The 24,824-nt window shown below is 32.6% G+C and overlaps 1 protein-coding gene across 2 annotated transcripts in view; it reads left to right on the plus strand.

Moving 5' to 3' along the window:
• PGAP1 (post-GPI attachment to proteins inositol deacylase 1) overlaps positions 1 to 24,824 on the plus strand; it is a 69,492-nt gene that overhangs the window by 27,631 nt on the left and 17,037 nt on the right. For both annotated transcript variants that reach the window (XR_012072828.1, XM_006215994.4), the window contains exons 8-20: positions 1,767 to 1,872; positions 2,544 to 2,599; positions 4,025 to 4,108; positions 7,249 to 7,295; positions 7,688 to 7,739; positions 10,360 to 10,437; positions 13,709 to 13,784; positions 17,792 to 17,865; positions 17,967 to 18,018; positions 18,518 to 18,584; positions 19,025 to 19,133; positions 21,178 to 21,216; positions 24,615 to 24,708. Coding sequence is in view for 1 of the 2 variants with exons in the window: in XM_006215994.4 (XP_006216056.1) it covers positions 1,767 to 1,872; positions 2,544 to 2,599; positions 4,025 to 4,108; positions 7,249 to 7,295; positions 7,688 to 7,739; positions 10,360 to 10,437; positions 13,709 to 13,784; positions 17,792 to 17,865; positions 17,967 to 18,018; positions 18,518 to 18,584; positions 19,025 to 19,133; positions 21,178 to 21,216; positions 24,615 to 24,708 (934 nt within the window). In the remaining variant the exon portion in view is untranslated. The remainder of the gene's footprint in view (positions 1 to 1,766; positions 1,873 to 2,543; positions 2,600 to 4,024; positions 4,109 to 7,248; positions 7,296 to 7,687; positions 7,740 to 10,359; positions 10,438 to 13,708; positions 13,785 to 17,791; positions 17,866 to 17,966; positions 18,019 to 18,517; positions 18,585 to 19,024; positions 19,134 to 21,177; positions 21,217 to 24,614; positions 24,709 to 24,824) is intronic.

The following is a 24,824-nucleotide window of genomic DNA, read 5'->3' on the forward strand; positions in this document are numbered from 1 at the left end:
TAAGATGACAAAACTAGTACTCACATGTAATAAATTATAATTCTGAATGGATAAGTATTTTACAGACACATTTTAAGAGACAGATGCAAAATTTTTGATAATTCTGCCAAGAATCAAAATATTATGAAACTAAGTTCTATTTCACAACTCACTGTTTATGATAGGCTAAATACTAGATAATCAAATATTAGGATATGATTCCTACTCCTCAAGAAGCACATAGTTTAAGAGGAAAAGCAAGCATATATACTAGGAAACTATAACTCAAAGTGTAATTAGTCTCAAACATGTGGTACTAAGAAATCAGAACTAGAGAGTAGTTTTTGATGGTTATCAGCGTAAAAGTCAGAGCTGAAAACTTGTGAATGGGTGGATTCCCTAGAAAGTCAATAAGAAAGGGAGAGTCTGACTTAACTGAACTTTTGGTAGAGACACCTATGATTTTAATTGTTTACAAAACAGATGTGGCTGCTTAAAAAAAACCCAAAAAACTAATTTTGTGTTAGACTGAGTTGATTAGAGTATAGGACTTGCATCAGTGAAGATAAAATTACACTCTTCTCCACTCTAGTTATACAATATCTACAGAACTGTATTCTGTTTAGTATGTTGTATTTTAAGAGGGACATCAACAAGCTTCAGTTTATCCTGGGAGGCAGAGTAGTGAAGGGTTTGAAACAGTCCTATGAAAAACAGTTAATATTTTTTAAGTTGTTTGATCTGTAGAAGAGATGTTTCATTTGGATGGGGGATATTATAACGGTCTTTAATTTTTGAAGAGCTATCCCCTGAACTAATACATCAAAGTAACAGGGAGTCAGATATTTGCTCTGAATAGGGCAGAACACTCTCCTTGTAAGAATTCTTAAAATTGAAATGTCCTGTCTTACAAAGTAGCAAGTTAGGAATGTTCAAGCAAATGCTGGATGACTTCCTAAGGAATTGAAATGATTAGTGGACCTGAGTCCTCACTGTCATTTCTTTGTCATTCTCTTGCTGTATTGTTATTAAGAAAATCACTTACCTGTCAGGGCTTCAAAACTTAAATTAGAATATTGAATAGTGGTAGATTTTAAATGGATTTTATACTCCAGTGCATTTTCTTTTAAGGGAGGGATTGATAAAAAGTTGACAACGTTTATTATGTTAGATTGTTTAAAAACAGACAACAGAAAAATTCAGTTGTCTATCCTCATTTTCATTTCATGAAAGAAAGGATGTTTTGATGCAGAGAAAGTAAGTGGGACAGAGTAAAGCAAAGTAGTTTCCAAGAAGAGGCAGTTGGCAATTCATATTTTCTCTAATGGCCAGTGAATTCTGTGTTACGAGATTGGCACTGATTTGAGTTTGGAAACTAGAATATTGGAATCACTAGACCAGAGGATCTCTTAAGTTCTCTTCTGATTTTATACATCTTTATGTTTTTATTTTTAACTGGTACTTGAGGGGCACTATTGCATGGTGGTTAACGATATGGGCTCTGGATCCAGGCTGCCTGAGTTTGAATCCTGGCATAGACTCTTTGATCTTGTGTACTTTCCTTCATTTCTCATGTTTTAATTTCATCATATTTAAAATGCTGTTAAAAGATTATCATCTCCTAGTGTTCTGGTGGTAATTGAGTTAATAACATGTTGAGCACTTAGAATAGTGCCTCGTCCAGCATAAGTAACTGTTGGCTCTTATCATTATTACTTGAAACCAAGTTTCATTAAGTCATCACAGTGGTTATAAAAGGATACAGAATGTATCAATGTTCTTTCTAGATAACTCAAAATCCCAAGAAGAAATTGTCGGTGTTGAATCACCACTTTATAAGACACCCAGCAAAACACTTTGAGGAAAATCCATCAATAATTTCTGACTTAACAGGTTGGTGGTATAAATATATTTTAATTTTAAGTGGAGTTTTGATTATTATTTTTAGGTAAATTTGTTTTTAGCAGACAGTCTTTAAAGCTGCCGTGCTTCATGTTTAATAATCCTATTATATTTTATTAATTTCTCTATGGTGGTTTCTTATGAGGTTCTTGGCTAAGGAGGGAAAAAGTAAAAAAGCCATTTGTAAGATGTTGCTGATAAAAATTTTGTACTGAAAGTAACATGACAGTAGAAAAATTTGAAGAGTTAAATGTCTCTGTTTTCATAACAGCCAGGTAAAATAAAATAAAATGCTATATTCTTGATTTAGTTTCTTAGTATCATTCTTCAGTCTTTTGGTTTAACAGCATATCTTTTGCTGGTAAATTTTGCTTTTAAATGTATCTGTCATACTTTACATAGTTTGGAAAATGAAATCTGTGTTTCCTTCTGTTGATTCTTCCTACAGTTAGACACCAAATAGATTTTAAATACTTTACTCGGTGTGAATGCTAGTTGACAATGAACATGTCGAGAACATCTCACGAGATTTTCTGTTTTAAAATAGCCAGTGTTCAGGAAACTGCTTCTTCTTCAAATCCTGTTATGATTGAGAAGTATTCAGTAAAAGAAATCATTTAATATTAAAAAAAGGCCAAATAAGTTAATTTCTTCTACCTTAGGGACATCTATGTGGGTTCCAGTAAAAGTTTCCAAATGGACCTATGTGGCTTACAATGTAAGTATACCACCAATGGATTTAAATTTTTTTTTTAATGTTTTAGTATTTATCTTTCAAAGTTACATTCTTTTAAGAAGATAGCCATGTCATTTTCCCATATTAAATCAATTTAATAATAATTCCTTAATAATAAATATCTAGTCAGTGTTCAATTTTTCAGTTTTATCATAACTGTCAAATTTTTTGTTGTTTCTTTGTTTTTTAAGTCAAGCTGCAAAAAAGGTCTACATACTATTTGTTGATATGTCTTTTGTTCCTCTTTTAATACTTTTTCCACCTGTCTTGTTTTCCCTGCACTTTTGTTGAAGAAACCGAGGCATTTGTCCTATAGAGTTTCACAGTCTTGATTTTGCTGATTGCACTCCTGTAGTGTCGTTCAGTATATTCCTTTGCCTATTCTTTTCCTGTGACTTAGTAGTTCTATCTAGGTGCTTCATCAGATTCAGGTTTTTGTTTAGTTTTTGTTTTTGCTAGACTCTCTCTCTCTCTTTTTGTGATGCTAGCAGCTGTTGGTAAAGAAGGCCTGGAGTGACTAATTCATTTGGGGGATGCAAAAGGAATGGTATTCTGATTATTCCTTCCTCATTTTTTAACTGGAACTCTGTAGAAAAACTTCTCACCTACTAAATTTATCAAAAATGGAACAGATTACAAAGGGAAAAAATGATCACTGTTTGGATCTTAGGATCTTATATTTACTGGTTTTCAGAGTAGTGAGTTGGCTCACAAGCGTCCTCCATCAGTGACCATAGAATGTTTGGGGGGATTTTCCTCCAGTATTATGATGAACTTAGACATACTTGTGTTTCTGTCTAAACTAAAATACTAAAATTGTTCTATCTTTGATACTAAAATTGATACTAAAATTGTTCTGTCTTTGACCAGTGGAAGCCATTGCAAGGTAGGCTCCTGACTCTTTTTGATGTAGATGCTCTTTAGTTGTCTTTGGTATTCTCCTCGCTGTCTAGTATGAGAACGTATTTTAGCTCACTGTGTGACATTTGCAGTCCCAGACCTTGAATCTGCTTTTTCTCTAAGGATCTCTTCCTATTATTGGGGAAACAGTGTCTAAAAACCGTAATTTAGGCACTAGGGATGTTTATAGCTAGTGAGTTAGAGTATCTAGGCTTTTCAGTGAACAGAGCTAAGAAAGAAATGTATTTTATCTTGCTCATGAGGTCAAAAACCAAACCCAAACAAAAACATACATTCATACTGATACTTCCAAGTCCAATTCAGTACTTGTGTCTGTATCTTCTTCCCATTCCCAGAATATTGGTTCTCAGCAACAGCAAGAATGATAGAATTAAAATACTTAATTAGAATTAATTAGAATAATTACTCATTGCTTTATCTGAATTTTTTAATGATGAAATTATCTATTCTTATGATAGTTTTATTGTGTTTTCCCTCTTTTTTTAGGAATCTGATAAGATATATTTTACATTTCCCCTTGCAAATCATAGAAAAATCTACACTCATGTCTATTGTCAGAGCACCATGCTGGTAAGATAACTGGTACATTTTATGTAAATTTAAAAGGCTAGCTATTCTTTAAGATTCAACTAATATCTGGTAGATTTTATCTTTAGCTATGAACTATTAATAAATCTAATGAATTGAAAAACATTTTTCTGGAACAGCGTTTTGATTAAAAAGTACTAATCAGAATGCTTCTGTAACTGATAATATACTATTAATTTGTACCTTTGCCTCTAGTTTAGGTCGTCAGTCCTGTCTTTCTACCTTAGTTTTTCACTATGTTTAGGATGAAGGAATTCACTGCAGAGCTCTAATTCTAAAATTCTATCAGTACTTTAGAGAATAGGTATATTTAAGCACAGCTGTTCTGTAAGAGTTTTATGAAGTAAATCCTGTTTTTCATTGGCTTCCATACTAAAATTTGCAGTAATTTTTATACCAAATGTTCTCTAAAATAGTATAGTAACTTTCTGTTAGACTGTTATCTATCAGTGTGATGATTTTGTTTTTGTATTTCTTTTTAATGAATGTCTACTATGTATGCTAGAAATATCTTATATCCTTTAGCATGTTTTTTTAGGAATGTTTAATTATTTTATCAACACTTTTTACTTTCAGGAATTTGTTTCCCAATTTGGGTTCTTTTCTTTCTATTCTGATTTTTTTTTTGTCATGTCCTTGGATTCTTCCACTTTATATTTGTATCTTTCACGATTAAGTTCCCTCATCTCCCTTTTGTTGTATTATTTGTATTTTTTAGGACTAGGATCTAATATATCACTTAGTTGGTTGATACTGCCATTTGATACACAGTAAAGTCTTTAGAAAAGATGGTAGGCAGGCACTATATGGTACATGCTAATGAATACTAATTTAGAGGAATTACCACAGTTTTATATCTCTCAGGGAGACTACCATCTCTCAGCCTAAAATCAGGATGGGTTTATATCAAAGAAATCTGGCCCTGAGAGTGATGGCTTAAAATATCCGCACTCACTTATACTAAATTCCACATGATAATGTCAGTATTACATTGAGAAAAATCCTTGCCAAAATACAAATTATCCATTTGGCTTACTGGAGAATCCCTTTATGTAAGTTAAGTCCGTGGGTATTAACTAACACAAGGTCGTGTGGTGAATTTTTTTAAATCATCAATTTTATCATAGAAGTTTTCAAACATATAAAAGTAGAGAGACTACAATAATGAATTCTCATATAACCATTATACAGCTTTAACAGTTATCAACACTCTACCACTCCTACTTCATTTATTCCTTACTCACTTTTTCTGACTGATGCATTTCTAGAGCAAGATCCAGGCATTTTACCACTTTATCCAAAATACTTCTATATCTTTTTCTAACACATAAGAATTTTACAGTTTACTTTAATACTGTTTTATTCAACAAAATTACTTACTAATTTTTTAATATCATGTGGTATCCAGTCTATGTCTAGTTTTTCTCTGTTAATCTGTTGGTTTATTTGAATCAGAATCCAAAAAGTACATACATTGCATTTGATTCACAGATCTTACATCTCTTTTATAACCGCCCCCTTCGTCCCCCACCCCATGCCATTTATTTGTTCTGGGTTTAGTTAATTGTTCTTTTAACATATCCATTATATTGTCTGTAAACTGGTAGTTAGATCTAGAATACTGATTACATTCAGATTAATCCTTTGGTAAGAATGTTTTACAAGTAGAGCTGCGTACTTACCACATCAGGAAGTATATAATATCTGGTTGTCCCACTTTTAGTGACAAAGGCTTATCAGTCGTCTCAGATGGTATCAGCATGACCCACCCATGACAAAGTTCCCAACCAGTCTTCACCTGGGGATTTTAGCAGCCACTGAGGACATCATTTTTTACTGTAGATAGATTTGTTACAGATTTACAAATTTTATGATCAAGTAGCATTTACTTTCCTGTATACTTCAGGAGTTAGCAAATCCTGTGTGACTTCTTCTAAGATTTTCAGTCAATTTTTATAATTAGTTGAGTTGGGGATATTTACTAGATGACCTGAAATTGTTCTTTCAACACCTAGATTATAACAACACAGTGGTTTAGAGTGGGTTTGAATAATACTTTACTCAATCTGTTGATGAATGAATCAGATCCCTATACACCAAAGTAAACAGTTTGGAATATTGGCAGTTTTCATAATAAGGGCTGTCTTTGAGGACAGCCTCCCTTAATAGCTACAAGAACCCATTACAGAAGTAGGTTGCATTTTGAGAGCTTGCTAGCTTTTCTTTGTTTAGGCTGTGCAGATCTGTTCTGTTGCCTTTCTTCATAATGTCATGTTATTGTTCTGGGATGCACAGGTCACTAATAAAGAAGTCACACAAGTATTTTGCCAGCTTTGGAGAGCAGAGAAACACCACATTGTTTCTGTTTGTTTTCTTTCAGCTTGCTTTTCTCTATTCTTGAATAATGTCTTTAAATTTTCTTTAAGTTTGGTAAGGGCAGAGGCTTTGTCTGCCTGATTCATCATTTTTACAGTATTGTTAAAGTACCACAACCATCTCTGTGGCACTCCCAGGCTGTGCTAATAAAGCAATAACTAACTTTAGTCTTGAACCCCTGGGATTGTGCTTCAATCCAAGTACATTCTCAGTTGCGTAGAAGTTATCTCCCTAGTAATCAAATGAGAACTCAAATGATATACTAAAAAGATGTGCTTAGCTTAATTGTTATTTTTAATTACTTGGCTCTGGATTTTTTTGTTGTTAGTTCGTATGAAAGCCCACCTCTAGTTGTTCATTATTCTATTTTTGTTAAAATGTAGGTTACCCTCAATGTAACTCCCTAATTAATGTGTGGACATTGTCAAACTATGAAAGTGTCGGTTCAGAAATTCTGCTTAGCAGTATGCTGTGGAGAGGTAACCTGTCAGGTCACTCTTTCTCATACTGCTGCTCCAGGTTACTTGCTTACCTTTCTGTGTTGACATTAGACTTCTTTGCCCAGCCTTGACCTATTTGACTTTTGAGAACATCTTGAAAACAGTTCTAAATAACAAGTTGCTGTTTTATGTTTGCATTGTGCCTACTGACCCTATCATGTAATAGTGAAATGTTGAAGATGCCTATTTTATATAATTATTTCCTATGATATTTAGTGTGCTTTGTTTTTTGTTGTTACTCAATAGGATACAAATAGTTGGATTTTTGGCTGCATAAACAGCACTTCTATGTGGTAAGTGTTTTGAACAACGCCTTCCTTTGTTGATTTTTCTCAATCTAAAATAATATTCAAATCACACCTTCAGAATAGCTTCAGACATTCTTAAATAAGGTCATTTTGCTACTATACTAAATTATAATATTGATTTTAAAATTAAAAATGAAGAAAATTAACATACTAATATTTGCAAACACTGATAGTTGGTTGCTAGGAAAAACAATTTTTTGTTCTCAAAGGGAGTATTTGGATAAAGAATATTGAATTAGACTTATTAGACTTCAGTTCATTAGAACTCACTCTGATAGTTCTGTAGATGGTTCTGTAGTTGTTTTTTACTTCTAAAGCTTGGTTATAATACTTTAATATATTTGTTCTTTAATTATATTTTCATGTTTATTTCAAAGCCGGCAAGGGGTTGATTTATCATGGAAAGCTGAGCTGCTGCCAACAATTAAGGTAAGTTATGGCTTTTAGAATGTTAATATCCAGGTGAAAAAAATACTTGAGCCTAACGGCATTATAGAATATGTTCTTTCTTTTTTTAAATTCAACTACAGTTTTATTTATTTTGTCTTATTTTGTGCTTATTCATTCATGTGGCTTTGTATTTATGAGACAAAATAAGTGATTTGACTTATATAAACATTTGTTAAGGTCTCTCGCTGGTTCTATCCTAACTATCTAAGCAGAAGCAAAGCAAACAAAAGAATTAGGATATACTTACTGATCAAGCATTCATAAGGTGTATTAAATATTTCCTTGAGTTTCCAGTTTGGGTATTCTATCCAGTGTGTAGTTTAAGAGTTGGAAAGAAATAAATGATTAAAAACCTGATAAACTGTTACTTTGCTACTATTTTTTAAAAAGTTATTTCTTAAATTATAAAATCCTTATATATATTTTTTTAATCTCAAAGATTAAGCAGTGTATTCAAATAGTTCTAGGCCCCTGTGTTGTTTGTTCTAAATGCAAGAAACAGCTACTGAGCAGTAGGAGAACAAGTCATTCCGGCTGCTTACTTTTTATAGCGGATACCAGACGAGAGGGCCAAAGTGCAGATACTTTTCCATTCTAATGAAAATCAAAATTATATATATGTGTTTATTAGCCTTTTATAAAAAGCACACAAAATTATCTTGCCATGAAGTTGAAGGGAAACGAAAGATTAAAGCAAACATTTTGTGGGTTTTATTCATATTTATATCATCTCAACAAAAGTCCTGTCGGATGAGAGTCACACCACTTTTGGCGGCTCTGCTGACTGAACTGTCAGTAGCTGGAGTCCTGCAGCAAAGCACTTCAGGGCCTTCACAGCGCTGGTCACATGGAACTCTTCTGTCATGGCGCAGGAAAGAAGGTTCTAAGACACACATACACCACAGCAGGACAAGAATTTGGTGAGCCCAAATGGACTTACTGCTAGCAACAAACAAACAATTAATTTTGAAAAGAAATCTTAAGTTATGTGAGAAAAACTACCTGGTCACTATTTTGCCTAAATCATACTTAAGCACCACAGCTTTGCCCTATGCACAGCAGCAGAACTTGAAGGGTTTCTGACATCCACACACTGGTGTTTGATTTCCTGTGTGTGTTGCCTCATTATTAAGGCCATTTTATCCTTAAAACACTGAAAAATTTCCAAACTTCGTATTAACCTTACCTGCCAACATAACAATTTCATGAATATGATATTGCCAAATTCCTGCTGACATTATAACTATCTGGGAACTTAACTTTATAAGGAAATGTATTTTGACACTGTTATCTTATTAAAGTATTCTGATCCTAAAAAAAAAATCTTGAGAAAAGAAATTCTTCTTTTTTTTTTTTTTTCAGTGGGGAGGAATTAAGTTTATTTATTTATTTCTTAATGGAGGTACTGGGAATTGAACCCAGGACCTCATGCATGCTAAGCACACACTTTACCACTGAGCAATACCCTCCCTAAGAAATTATTATTGAGAATAAATAACAACAGCTCTAATAGTGGGTAGCCACACAGAGTAACCATGGTTCTTTCTAACTAATCTTTCATGCTGTTGACTGTCTGGTTGGTTTCAGTTCCCTGTAGCTTTGGTTTGTGTGGCCCTTCTAAGACCCTTTCATTTACATGAGAACATGTAAGTCCACTACAGAGACTCTGCTGAGTAAATTGAGGTGCAGCCCAGAAGCTTAACAAGCACTCCCAGGTAAATCTGTTCAGGTTGTTCGACGGCCACTAGTTGACAGTTCTTTAACTTCAGAACCTCTGTCCAACTTGCCCGCATTGGTGCTTCTGAAGAACAATGGAGTGTTAAGTGCAGAAGTTTCTTAATGCATATAGATTGTTACAGCATATAACCACTCCTACCCCCACATCTACTTTCAGAAGAAAAACCAACTTGAAAACTGTATTTGGTGGCCTGGCTTTTCATTAAACAGACCAGTCTCCTATCTGCTCATTCTTCAAAATGTAGACTATAAAATATGGTCTTAATTTTGACAAGGGAATAGATGTACATTTAGTGAGGTGCATTATTAGATTTATTGCATCTTCATGTTATTTACTGAGTAAGTTCCAGGGGATGATGTTCTTACACGTCATGAGCCAGCAACTGTTTATTACTTGGGCTAGATCAGAATCATTTGAGATTAAGTTGCAATTCTTCCATCATTTTGAGCATCCATTCATTCATTAGCTCTTGAGTGCTCTTTGTCATATACTACCAAAATATAGAAATCATACTGCAAAAGTATACAAAACAAATAGACAAATTGTAGAAGATACCTGGCAATAATTATGTAAAATAATTAAATTTAGTGTTGAATGTCGTTTGTTTTACATGAAGGGTTGATACAGCTCAAGGAATATTTCTGGCAGTCCATATTTACATAATTATTAGGAATTTGACTTAGAAGGATCATTGACCTGAAATTGTAAACATGGGCATTTTATGAATTACTGAACATAAAGTTTGAAATCAGTTTTTTCATAACTTATTAAGTAAGAAATAAGTGCTTCTAATTTATCTTTTAGTATGCTTTAATCTGTATATAAAGAAATAAATCAGCTTTTTTTCCCATCTTTTTTTAGTCTCTGACATTAAGACTTCAAGACTATCCATCTCTGTCTCATCTTGTTGTTTATGTACCATCTATTCATGGAAGCAAGGTAATAAATTAAGGTTGTTATCAGAATATTTTGGGGATACTCATGCTAAATATTTGAGTTGCTTTTTGATGAATTCTTCATCTTAGGGCTAATCTAAACCAGTGGCCAGTTTGGGGATCCTCCTAAGACTGTACAAATCATTAGAATCATCTACTCTAACTTGAACTAAGCAGAATAAATCCAAGTCTCATTATTTCAAGTGAGAATTAATTCTACTTTATCTAACAGTCTTTCAAAATCTTTTAATTATTGAGTATGCTTTTTTGTGTAAGACTCTGCCAGGAATTACACGAGGCACACAGACAGAGAAGACATGTACCTGTTCTCAAAAAGCTACATACTGTCGGGTAGGGTGAGAGAAATGTATCTGGTAGCCAGTGGAAGAGTGAGAATTACAGAGGTCCCCAAAAATGTGTAATACAAATCAGAATTTAGCAAATACATGAAAAGTGTTAAAGGGAAAGGTATCTCTGATTGATGAGACCAATAAAGGCTTTATTATGAGATGATATTTAAAATTATCTTAAAGGATAGTTGGAGTTTTTATATGAACATTCTAGACCTGGGGTATCCAATATGAGAACCACTAGCACATGTGGCTATTTCAGTTTAAATTGATTAAAATTAAAGTAAAAATTCCGTTCCTTAGTTGCATTGCAGTGCTCAATAGTTACATTGCAGAAAGTTCTAATGAACAGCACTGTTGAGACAAAGAAATAGTGAGATCCAAACATGGAAGGTATGGGATGTATTTGGAAAATAGTGAATAAGTTATTAGTGATTGTAAAAGGGTGGCAACCGTTGATAGAACAGTAGTGGAAGAAAAGACTGGAAGAGTAGTTCATTGCCACATTGTGGAAGGCCTTGAATGGAAGATTCAGGACTTCATATAATTCAGTCAGTAGGGAGCCAAAAGATTTTTTTTTTTTGCCATAGTAGTAATGGGAGCTATTTATTTCAGAAAGTGAGTCTATTTATGGTGTGGTATAGATTAGAAACATTGAGACCAGGCATCTCATACGGGGTTAACAAGGCTTGTACTAGTGAAGTGGGAGTAGAAATAGAAAGAAGGATGTTGATTTTTGAGAGAAACAGGAGAGGAAAGAAGATGGAAGAGGAACACATTTCATCCAACACTCTCACTCTTTAAGACCCAGCTTAAGTGTCCCCTAGTTTCCTTTTCCAGATAGCTCTGGTAACGTCCTCTTATTCCCATGATACTTTATGACTTCTTTGAGGAATTTCTCATACTAAATTATAATTTATTTATGTCTTCATTGCCATCATCATAGTATGACTTCGCTGAGATTAAAGACCAGATAGGTGTTATCCTACTTTGCATCTTCAACCTTTAGTGACGACCTCGTAAATGCTCAAAAAAATGTCTTTTGAATGAGAAAGTTGATAAGATTTGGGGCCAAAATCATTAGGAGAATTTAAAGGAAAAGAAAAGGGGGATGTAGTTGGGAGTCACCTCAAAGATCGAGTCTCACAAGTACCTTATAATGGATTCATTGTTTTGTTTTGCTTAGCTCAAGTGAGAGGTAATTCAGCATCTTCAATACTAAAAGCTCTCTTTAAGGGTTTTTCTTTCAGGTAAGTTGGTTTTGAATGAATTTAACATCTTTCCCAAGCTTGGAAAGGCCTTCTCTGGTTATTCCAAGAAATTAATGAGCCTTTTGCAAATAGTCAGTCTTAGCAGCCTAATAAATACTTAATATGTCTCAGTGCTCTTTGGAAAGTAACACTGCTGACTCTAGTGTTTCACACCCAATCTCACAAGGTAATTTAGGCCTTTCATAATTTCTACATGTCTGTTAATAACTCATCATCAGAAAGATACATATATTTGAATGGGCAGTTTAAAAATTTTTTGAGTCCACTGATAGTAGAGTTTTCCAAATATAATATGAAATTACCTACAATTTTTGATGACAGAAAACAAAATAGTTAAGTCCATTAGAAATGTACTTACCTTGGATGTCTCAGAGACAGACCCTTGCATTCTTTCTTTCTTAGGTAAGGGTTTATTCTATAAAGGAACAGCCAAATTTTCTAGCAGTAATAAAAATTGTAATATTTTAAATATCTGTTCAAGGTGATTTAAAACTGCTTCCCTGTCTCAGGCAATGTCTCACCCAAAAAATACTTTGTAAAAATATAATGCATAATCCTGTTCAATATGTGATTACTTTAATCTCATAACAGCTGTTTTTTGTAATATCTGACAGTATTCTTTGCCTTCTAAGTAAATAGAGAAAAATAAAAGCGGAGTCCCTTAACAAGTTTTTTCTTTCATTCCTTCATGTCCATGTACTTTCTAATAGCATTTTCCCTCATCTGTTTCTCACTTTCAAAAACATTCAGAATTCCACCCAGGAGGCAAACAAAGTAACAGCGTTAACCACAGTCCAAGGCGTAGTTAATGGAAAAGCGTAGGATAGACCCCACTGGTTTTCTGCTTTCTGTAGACAGCTGACTACTTGCTAGTTACAGTTAGGCATCAGACTGATTTCTTCCTCAGCTCCTGTAGATCATTATGGAGATGATTTTAATGAAACTTCTTGCAGACAGCTGAGAACAAAGTTCCTTATGCTGCTATGGAAATGTTATTAGACAAGAAATGTCATTACAGAAATTATAATGATGCAGATGTCACATTTTAGGTTTACGTTTTTTGAGAGAGCATTTCTTTTTCTTTATACGTAGTGAACCTTTTTCACATTTACTATAATCACTGCTTAGCCTGAAATAATCTTATTTGAATAACATTAGCCATCTGTAGATGAATGGCAGTATGTCTCCAAAAGTTTTTTGTAGTCTAATCAGATAGTAATATATATGGGATTAAAAAAGGTAACAAAATTACATTTCCTTTTGACTATGAAAATATTCAGAGATACATTATTTAAATTACTAATTAATCTCGAGTTAACCTTAGCTCTTAATGCTTTGATCTATCCTTTATGGCCCCTCTTCTACAAACACCTAAAAGTAACTATAAGAAAACTTTGCTGTACCTCTTTTGTTACAGAAATGACCCTGTAATAATTTATTAAATTAAGCTTGTTCACCAAATTTTCTTACCTTCGCATCTCTCCTTAAGGAACTCATGCTACCAAAGTTTAGCCATAGTTAGAGTGTGATAGATAATACCTTCTCCAAAACTGGAGCTTATAGATCTTTATTTTCTACTCAAACATCAAGTGAAGATCTTTTACTATAAATTTAACTCTATTTTTTCCTAATAAATCAATATTTTATATTCCAGTTTGTTGTAGATTGTGAATTCTTTAAAAAAGAGACAAGATCCATACAACTTCCTGTAACTCATCTTTTTTCCTTTGGTAAGTATTTCGATTTTGGAAATTTTAAGAATTGCTTTTAATTTTAGAGTGCTGATTTATTTTGCCAGTTAGTTGCAATAAAATAGAGCCTTGTACATTATGTATCTCAAGTGTAGTTCTTAGAATAACCATATGATATGGCTCAGTGGTTTGATTCTTATTTAATACTGGGCCACCAGTCATCTTCTGAGAAGTGAACTTTAAAAGGAACTTACCTATGATTGTATACATTTACAGGTAGTTGAGTGTGTGTGTGTTCACGTGAACTTATACTATGTATTGACCCTTTTTATAAGAGGTTTATTATGAGATATAAATTGCTATCTGCCATATGAAGGTTTTAGGATTTCTCTAAATACTTTTTCCCAATTTTTTTTTATTGTGATAAAGCACACGTAACTAATATTCCTTTAAATTTTATTTTGAAATAATTTTAGACTTACAGAAAAATCACAGAAAGACTATAGAGTTCCTTTGTATCTCTCATTTACCTTAACGTGATTGTTGAAACTAACAAATTAGCACTGGTACAATATTGGTAACTAAACTACAGGCTTCATTTGGTTTTCATTGGTTTTTCCACCAGTGTTCTCCAGGTTTCCGTATTGCATTTAGTTGTCATATCTCCTCTGATCTTTGATAGTTCCTCAGTCTTTCCTTGTCTTTCATGACTTTGACATCCTTAAATAGTACTGGTCAGTTATTTTGTAGAATATCCCTGTATTTGGCTTTGTCTAATGCTTTCTTATGATCATATTGAGGTTATACATTTTGGGCAAGAATATCAAGCAATGTGTACTTCTCAGTGTGTCATGTCCGAAAATACATGATGTCTAATTACTGGTGGTCGTAACCTTAATCACTTGGTTAAGGTGGAATCTGCCAGGTTTGTCCACTGTAAAGTTACTGCTTTCCTTTTTATGATTAATAAATATCTTGAGAAAAATACTTTGAGAATGTGTAAGTATCCTGTTTTTCTTTCAAATAATCCACTAATTTTAGCATCCATTGATTTGTCTAGTCTGAAGCAATTATTACTGGTGTTCTATATTTATTGGAACTTTTCCTAAAGGAAAGTTGTCTCTTCTCCCCCATTTATTCCCTTATTCAGTTTTTATTTATGTTAGTTTGGACTCATGGATACTTATTTTTTGACTGGGTTATAATTCAGTACTTTTGTTACCTTTTTTTTCTTTTTTCCTTTTTTTTGCTTAAATTGCTCCAGCTTTGGACATAGGGAGTTCTTTTAGGTTGGCTCCTGTGCCGTTTTGGCATGACCTATTCTTTTACTATATTTTTTTAATATTCAGTTCATGAAAAGAATCTGTGTTACTTGAGAGAGGAAACTTCCTTTAAGATTTTTATCCATCCACCACCTTTTTTTTTTGATAGAAGAATACACAGAACAATACAGAAAAGACAACTCTGAATCTCCTATCTCATTAAAGATAGCAAGCTCGTAAAATAAGAGATCTACCCTCCCTAGCCCAAATTTTTATAGTTGTGACTCCATGTTTATACATACCATATGCAGTTCCATCTTCATAGAGGCAAAGATTTGGGCTTAATATTTTAACTGCAAGAGAGCCTAGTGGGCAGTTCTCCTTATTTTAATTTATGCTCAGCTGAACTGATTAATGCTGGGCTCCTAGACACAGTGGATGTAGGTGCTTCTGGAATATGTTAAACAATTAATTTTAAAGTTAACCTATTAAAAGAGAAATGGATCTTGACTTTTCCAGGTGACAAAATGAAATTTTAAAAAAAATTTTTTTATTGAGTTATAGTCAGTTTACAATGTTATGTCAGTTTCCAGTGTAGAGCACAATTTTTCAGTTATACATGAACATGCATATATTCATTGTCGCATTCTTTTTCACTGTGAGCTCACAAGATCTTGTGTATATTTCCTTGTGCTATACAGTATAATCTTGTTTATCTATTCTACATATGCCTGTCAGTATCTACAAATTTCGAACTCCCAGTCTGTCCCTTCCTACCCTCCTGCCTCCTGGCAACCACAAGTTTGTATTGTGTCTGTGAGTCTGTTTCTGTTTTGTATTTGTGTTCATTTGTCCTTTTCCTTCTTTCCCTTTCTTTCTTTCTTTGTTTCATTCTTTCTTTCTTTTTCTTTTTTAGATTCCACATATGAGCGATCTCATATGGTATTTTTCTTTCTCTTTCTGGCCTACTTCACTTAGAATGACATTCTCCAGTAACATCCATGTTGCTGCAAATGGTGTTACGTTGTCGGTTCTTACAGCTGAATAGTATTCCATTGTATAAATATACCACATCTTCTTTATCCAGTCATCTGTTGATGGACATTTAGGCTGTTTCCATGTCTTGGCTATTGTAAATAGTGCTGCTATGAACATTGGGTGCAGGTGTCATTTTGAAGTAGGGTTCCTTCTGGATATATGCCCAGGAGCGGGATTCCTGGGTCATATGGTAAGTCCATTCCTAGTCTTTTGAGGAATCTCCATACTGTTTTCCACAGTGGCTGCACCAAACTGCATTCCCACCAGCAGTGTAGGAGGGTTCCCTTTTCTCCACAGCCTCTCCAGCATTTGTCATTTGTGGACTTTTGAATGATGGCCATTCTAACTGGCATGAGGTGATACCTCTTTGTAGTTTTGATTTGTGTTTCTCTGATAATTAGTGATATTGAGCATTTGACAAAAATGAAATTTTTATCATTGCTAAAAAATATTCTGCCGATATTATGTAACTGACCTCCTCCAATACTTTTGATATCTCAGATTTAATAATAAATTAAGACTTTAACTGTTTCAAAAGTGAAAATATTCAGGGAAATTTATGATTTGATCATTGGTGAATGTCTCATTTTAAATTACAACACAAATAAGTGCTTGTGTTTAATTTGTTGATGTGTTTAAGCTTATGTTAAAACAGTCTCCTAAACAGACCTATCAGCATTTTAATAATGAAGATGTTCTATCTAAAATCTTTAGGATGTGAGTCAGACTTAAAAAGTTTTTTAATTAGGTACAATGTTCAACTTCTAGTTTCCTATTTGCCAATGTAGAAAGCAAAATTTTAAATTATTTCTTACCTCCTGTTAGATTTTTTTTAAAAATAGCCAGAAGTTAGACATCTTTCTTGTGAAAAATGAACACAATAAATGGTATTTTAAATTAGATTAAGTAGAATGTAAAGGTCACTTCATATTTACTAGTTTTTCTCCCATTGTTCATTTTGAGTTGCCTTAAATTCAGTGCTGTATTTTAAAAATATTGGTTACTATAGGTAGTCATTAAAATGGTTTGTAGTTGAATGTCTAACTTAGCATTGTGTTTTAAAAAGTGATTTATTAATTGCAGATTTATGGTACACCTTGTATTTAGCAAATTTATTTACATGTTGATAAAATTTCTTAAGTCTTTTTCTTAAATCCAGTTATTGATCTTACAAAATATTTATGATAATGCAGCATTATGAAAAAATAGTTATGTGTTTGAACTGGTACAAAATGTGCCTGACAGAATCTTACATCATATGGTATTTATTTTTTAACTGATAGAATGTCAGTGATATACTTGGTAAATATTTCAAACCATCTCTGTCTGTTACACAGTGGTGCTTATCCTATTGTTTTCTCTTTTCAAAGAAGCATCTGAACACTTGCATATTCTTATCCAAAGGCATTTGTATCCAAGTGGGTGTTTTTTTTTTAAGTTGATTAACATAATTTTAAAAAGAGATCAAGAAGAAATCAAGAATTTTGAAATTGGAAATAAGTAGTGATTTTTTAACACACACAAATGTGATTGAAAGTCATTATAAATATTATGTTTTGTCCAGAATTTATTGGAGGATCAGAATTTTAGGAGTTCACTCATCCATGCCAGAAGCGAGAACCTATAAACTTTCAATATTAAAAATATGTTGTCGTTATTTAGACGTTGTTTAAGCAGTCAATACTTTTATACTTTTTAGAAAATTTATTTGGTATTCTAAGTAATAGAGTACTTTTAATTCAACAGGATTATCTTCAAGGAAAGTGATATTAAATACAAGCGGCCTGTTTTATAATATAGAGCTTCTGAACTTTGGACAGGTAACTAATTATCTTGACAGTAACAAGGATTTGATTTTACTTTACTGTTTAATTAAACTTACAAACTTTTTTTTTTAATTTTTGTGGTCAAACTCTATTAGATATACCAGGCTTTTAAAATCAACGTGGTAAGCAAGTGCTCAGGAGTCAAAGGTAAGTGTAATTTCTGGATAAATAATATTGTCATTTGAAGAATCATTAGGTCTTCTCGAATTTTTCTGTAATACTTATTTTTCCATATACTTCAAGTAAGTTAAAATTAAATACATGATAATAGAAAGCTGTTCATATTTCCAATGGATTTAACATAGACCTTTTCTTAACAGTAAGCATCTTCATCTATTTCAGTTTAAATATCCACATTTTAAAAATACTGCATATCTTCCTGTCTTATCGTAGTAGTAACTGAGATTTAGCTGTTTAATGTTTTTCCAGTTTCTTAGTACTTCCCATATGCTCTAATATATTTTTTGTAAGTCTAATTAAACATTATTATTAAATAATTCTCCATAACTTCTCATTATGTGGTATAACTCTCACTGATTATTTTCAATGAAATGGATAGTTATGTAAATAGTCAGGTATTATAGTAGCTTATATAACATTTAGTAACATAAAGTTGGTAATAAATATTTCATCTATGTTTTCACAGAAGAAATTACTAGTATTTATAAACTTCATATTCCCTGGTCTTATGAAGATTCATTAACCATTGCACAGTAAGTATATGAAAGAATTTACCCTAAACTTTGGTGTTTTTGAATAATACATATTCTACTTAGTTCGTTTATTTGAATCGTAGTAAAATTTTAATGAAATTATTACAGTGCCTCTTAGTAAAATGTAGGTATCCTTTATGTAGGTAGCATTGTGCCCATAAGGTAAGATTGTAAGATAAAATACAGTATTCTTGTTTAAATGATCTAGAATTTAAACCTTACTTGCTTCAAACATGAACTGCTTTTCACCCTCTCGCCCAGCTCCTGTGTCCTACAAGGAGCATTCAGGCAGCCGTGCTACAACTGGAAAGTGTCGATCTATAATAACGTGTGTGGCATCTAGCTTCCTTACATTGTTTCATTGTGTTGTGCTGGGGATTGACTTAGCCATGGCTATTTCACAGGATTTTGTATTTGAGAAGTGATACTTATCTTTTCAGGGTTCCATCTACCACAGAAATTTCTGTGAAACTCCATATTGCTCAACCAGAAAATGACAGCCACGTAGCATTATTAAAAATGTACACGTCATCAGACTGTCAGTATGAGGTAAGTTGTATGTTTGCTTAGCTAAGATTTAATTATAGAGTAAACTGAAGATACATTTTTATATTAGCCTCAGATATATGGTGATGTGAAAGCCAATTAATGTAAGAAATAGATACTTAATGATACTTCAGCCTCCATTTTGCCTATTAGCACCACCTCGGTATTTCCTTAGCTGGACCATTGAAAGTATACATCTTAATAAGTAATAGAAAATAAGATAAAAATTGAGACTGTAGATGAACCTTCTAAATTTGGAAGCCCAAAGTCCAGAATCCTCCATAAGTTGAAGAACGTCATGAAATCAGCTGATGTGGCTTTACTGCAGTAGCTAACGTGTGTTATTTTCCAGCCACTACTGGATAAGTTTAAGGGTCTTCTTTTCACTCATTATTTGAAGTTCTGTTAGTCATTAAAATGTGCAATTTAGTGCCTGTTGTGTTTGTTTTACAGGCACAGTAGATCTCTTTGCACTAAGAGAAGTAGACTCGAGAGTAATATTTTATTTGCATATGGATTCATGAACTAAAAGACCCCTCTCTGTATCAGAACATGCCAGCTTCTAAAGATTCCAGATTTAAGTGGTTTAGGTATACATTTCAGTGGTTGTTTTGGTTTATATAAAATATCTTATTTCTACTCGACTACTTTAAACTAATTTTAAATACTGGTTTTTTATTAGAACTAACTTTCTTAGGGTAAACTAGAATTGATAGCTCAAGAGAATAGAATCTGTCCTACAGCCAAGCTTCAGTTTGAACTATGAGTTATTTTAGATTTCATAGAATTCATTAATGCTTTGATATCTTGCTTTCTGTTTCTAACATTGAAGGATTTTCAAGGCTGTAACAGTTTTCATCTTGTACCTTCATGTTTCTAATACTATAGACATAGTAAGAATTGCATTAATAATTTGGCCCAAAATACTGCACACTCTCAAAATATCCATGTTTTTGCAAATACTTTATATTTTCAAAAAAAAGTCCGTATTTTGGCAAAATATAGTCATGTTACAACTTCTCTATGAAAGATATATTTCCTTTTCTCAGACTTCCTGATATCCAAAGAGGTATATTTATGGCAGAAATAATTAATGACTAATTTCTTTTTAAAATATTGTCTTGGCTCAGATTTTACTAAATGTACTCTTATTTGTTCCTGGTATTATATCATGTAAAACCTGTTTTTATGGAATTGACTCAGAAGTGGTTTAGCTTAACTATATTTAGTACCATACAATTACAGGTTTAAGATTTTAAAGTACGAGTTATATAGTAAGTTGATTAATTTGTGCTTAATTTTTCAGCAAACGTATATGTATAGTTTCTTTTTTTTGTCACAATGGCAAATACCTATTTATTATACTAAATACAGCCTGAAATGTTAAGTAGATAATACAGATTCCAAAAAAATCACATTTCAGATCCCCAAAATGTCCTGCTGGTGCCTTGACAACTAAAACAATGCTTTCTATATTTTAAAAAATTTATTAAAAAGCAACACTTGATATAAAATACATAAAACCCAAAATATCGACGTTCATTCAAAATTCTTTTTGAATTCCTAAGATGGCTATGAGCAGTTTGTTTTTACATGTTCATGGCTTAAAGGAATGTAAATATCACAATTTATGTGGATTTCTGCTTATGAAGCCCACCATCACAACACAGGGGTTTTGTGTTTCCGTAATCCTGTCCTAGCATTGCCTGTGCTACCCGTACCCAGCAAGTCCATCCTGCCCATTGCCCAGTCAATAAATTCCTTTCTCTTGTATGATATGATAATAAGATATTCTGGTTAATTAAATATTCTAGTTGTCAAAGAATTAGATTGTAGGAAAATATACTAAACTGAATATATAAACTGCATTTGATACAAATTGTATGTTCGTGGTTCAGAGAATTCTTTTAAGATCTTGATATCTTTAGGTGCATCATTATAAAAATATTAATGATTATGCTTAGAGATATGCAGAATGCTCAGTTTAATAAAATGTGAACTCGAGTTTAGGGAAAATAACATTTGTTTAATGATTGTTTTAAACTAGGTGACAGTTAAGACTTCCTTTTCACAGATACTTGGACAGGTAAGAGAGACTCCTTGTTGATTATTTATTGCTTTGTGAACAGATACTGTAAGGCAAGGGTTGCAACCTTTTTCTGTAAAGGGCCAGATAATAAATATTTCAGCAGACTATGTATATGGTCTTTTGCTGTTCCTGCCACTACTGCTTCTTTCTTCTTTTTTTTCTTCTTTTTCCCACTTCAATAAAATCTGAAAACCATTCTCAGGACACAGGCTGTAGTTGTCCACCCTTGGCTTTAAGGTGCTGCTTTCATGTTGGATACTTTCTAGAAATGAGAGATGATTCCTGATTGTCAAGCAAATTAATATTTTTGGCTAAATGGATGTCATATTAAGATTTTATATTCCTCATATGCTACTAAAATTTATAGTCCAATAAAATCTGTAGTCTCTGTCATGTAAATGAATATTTTCAAGGAACTCAATTTGTAAAAGGTAAAAGTAAATTATATTAAAAATATGTTGAAATAGTTTAAGTTCACTTGGGGAGTATCTATGATTCATAGGCAAATAATGTTACAAAAATAATTTTCATAGTCCTACTATGTTATGTTGTTATTCAACATCATTATAATTTGTAGAATTGTACAATCTGGACATAAATAGATGATATTGACTAATCAGAGAAATAATTTTAAAATTCACTAAAAATTCTGTTGCCTTTTATTACATTCACTTTTATTTTTTTTGGTCTGTTATGTTTTGTAATCTAGACATAACAGGATTTTTAAGTCATTTAATTCTATAATTATGATGAAACTCACAAATTAAAATTAAATAAAAAATTTTATATGCATTATCTCATTTAATCCTCACAACAACCTGGTGAGAAATAGATTGTTATTATCATTAAATTTGTGAACATTAGAAAATTCTAAGTTAATTTGTAAAAATTTTGTGCTACATTAGAAAGAGAAGATTAAATGTTAGTATAAGTTGGAAAATACCATCATGGATAGTTTAATAAATACTCTAAAATGTTAAGGGATCAATTATTAAGAAAACTTATTTCTTGGAATAAAGGTGAAGAATTCATGCTATGGTATTTTTAGTTTGTCCAAAAGACATTTGGCCATACATGGTGTTACGGCTGTGGATATAACATGCTCTCTCATCCGTATCATCCCTGGGCTCATAATTCAGATTAGTGACAAGAAAAGGCAAGTTAGCTTGATACTCTACAGTCAGGTTTAATTATATGTAACCAGAAAAAAACAGACTAATACTGTTGGACATGGAATTTTTTTTCTAAAAAAATGAGGATGTGTGAGTGTTAAAAGATCATAGGTGATCCTTTTTTTTAAATGTTAAAGAATTTGTGGCAACTGAGTTAAGTCCTCAAATTATTGGAAAGATAATAAGATGCTCTCCCTTTGTATTTATTTAAAAATTTAGGTTGAGAACAGTAAGAGAATGAATTAAGTTTTATGTATCTTATCTGTCTTTTAAAAATGGTATGTATTTTCAATGTCACCAATTCAGTCAAAGAAGACTGGGAAGAGTAATAAAGAGAAACCACTTGAGAGAATCTTTATCCTTTGATTAGATAATTTTTCATAAAATTAATATTTTTTCAGAGAAAGAAAAGAGAAAAATATGTTTACATATTCTTTAGTCTGTCTATTTTTATGAAAAAGAGGACAAAAAATAAACTGAAAGTTACTTTCTCAAGAGAATTATTTAAACTCTAATAAATCATGTCTGTATAGGAATGTAGTCCAGTATTGCTCAATTTTTAGATTTTAAGAGAAACTGGAAGTCTGGATTTTTAGATAAAATATTTTAGTTTTTCAAGTTGACATCTAATTTAAAATGTAAAGAAATATTAATGCCAAATACTAAACCAAATGAAGCATGTCTGCCTTTTGAATATGACCCATGGAGGCCAGATTATAATTGACTTTTGTATCTATGGCCAGTATAATACTTAATACTCATAACAGTGACAATATTAAAGAGAAATTCTATGTTCATCATGCTCTGTGTAGGACCTCTTACAAGATTTCTGAAGACAGTGAAGGGTATTAAAGGTTAATAATAACAGTAAATATTTTCTGATCACCTGCTTGTGCCAGTTACTGCTCTAAATGCTTTACAAAAATGGACACACTTAAGCCTTAAGCTTCCTGTGAGATAAGTGCTGTTTGTCTCCATTTTAGTGATAAAGGCCTAGGGAGGAGGGGTAAAGTAACTTGTCCAAGGGCAAAGAGCTAGTGAGAGGCATAGCCTGAACCCTGGGTCTGAGCCTGTTACGCTACTTAACTCTTCTGATACTCTATGCTGTGTATTTCCTAGCATGTCATTAGCAAGCAGTACCATTCAGTAATAGGTAGAAAATAACCTTTTCTCTTTTACTCAACTCTTCTCTCCCTCCACTCAAAGCTACAAAATATAAATCATGAGTATGAGCTTTAAGTTTTTTGAGTCTTTCACCTCAGTTCTAATCTGGAAATCCAGAGGAGCTTCATGGAGACTGTAAACTTGTTGAAATCTTACATAACATTTTGTGTAAGCATGTGTTTTCATAGCTTTCATCAGATTGACAGAGGAGTCTGTACGTTTTCTAAAACATTCTGTGGATCAGAGAACATACTTTAAAGTAATTTCCTTTTTAAACCTCAACATTAAAACAAGAACTTAACACTATGTTTTTGTTGTATGTATGTTTTTTACAGAGATTGGATCACCTCATAGAATGACTTGAGGTGCTAATACATAATGGTCATAAACGTAGGGTCTGAGTTAAGTCCCATTTTACAAGATTTCCAAAGACAGTGAAGGACATAAAAGCCTAATAACAGCAGCTGATATTCGATAGCTTATCACATTCGAGTTTAATATTCTAAATGCTTTACACCAATGAACATGTTTAATCCTTAAAACCATCTAAAAGGTAAGCACTATTATTGTCCCTGTTTTACTCATGAGAACAAAGAGAGGTAACAAGTAACTAACTTGCTTGTCTATTATGTTTTTAATTGTGCAAGTTACTTGGGCTCCCTGTGCCTGAATTTCTCTGTAAAATAGGGATAAGAACTTCATGAAAGGATATTTGGGAGGAGAACGTGAGGTAATGCATATAAGATGTTTAGTGTCATACCTGGAACATACCAAATGCTCAAAAATGCACCTTGTAAAAGAATTTGTAGCATATGCTACACAATTATATATTGTCTATAATATGCCTTTGATGAAAAATTCAGATAACATGATTCTAATAGGCCATATATTCTTAGCATTTATTTTACTTAGAATTTTGATACCCATTACTGGAGATGTCTTTGTGGCTAGTCAGGAAATGTATGAAGTGAAGAACAACATTTTTATTTCATGTGAAAGTACATTTATTTCATTAAAATGAATATTCAGAAGTTGCCCGTTGATGTGCCTGTTTTCTAGGTAGTCAGGTTTCATGGTGGAGCGCTTCCTGCTTACGTTATATCTAGTATCCTTCTTGCTTATGGAGGACAGCTGTACTCTCTTTTCTCAGCAGGTAAGAATGTTCCTGTTCCTCCCTCCCTCCCTCCCTTCCTTCCTCAGTGCTTCATTACTACTTCTTTATCCTACATCTGGCTGATAAAGACACATCAATTTCTTGAAAATTCCCGA

Source organism: Vicugna pacos, chromosome 5 (genome assembly GCF_048564905.1).
Source record: "Vicugna pacos chromosome 5, VicPac4, whole genome shotgun sequence".
In the NCBI taxonomy this organism is placed as follows: Eukaryota; Metazoa; Chordata; class Mammalia; order Artiodactyla; family Camelidae; genus Vicugna; species Vicugna pacos.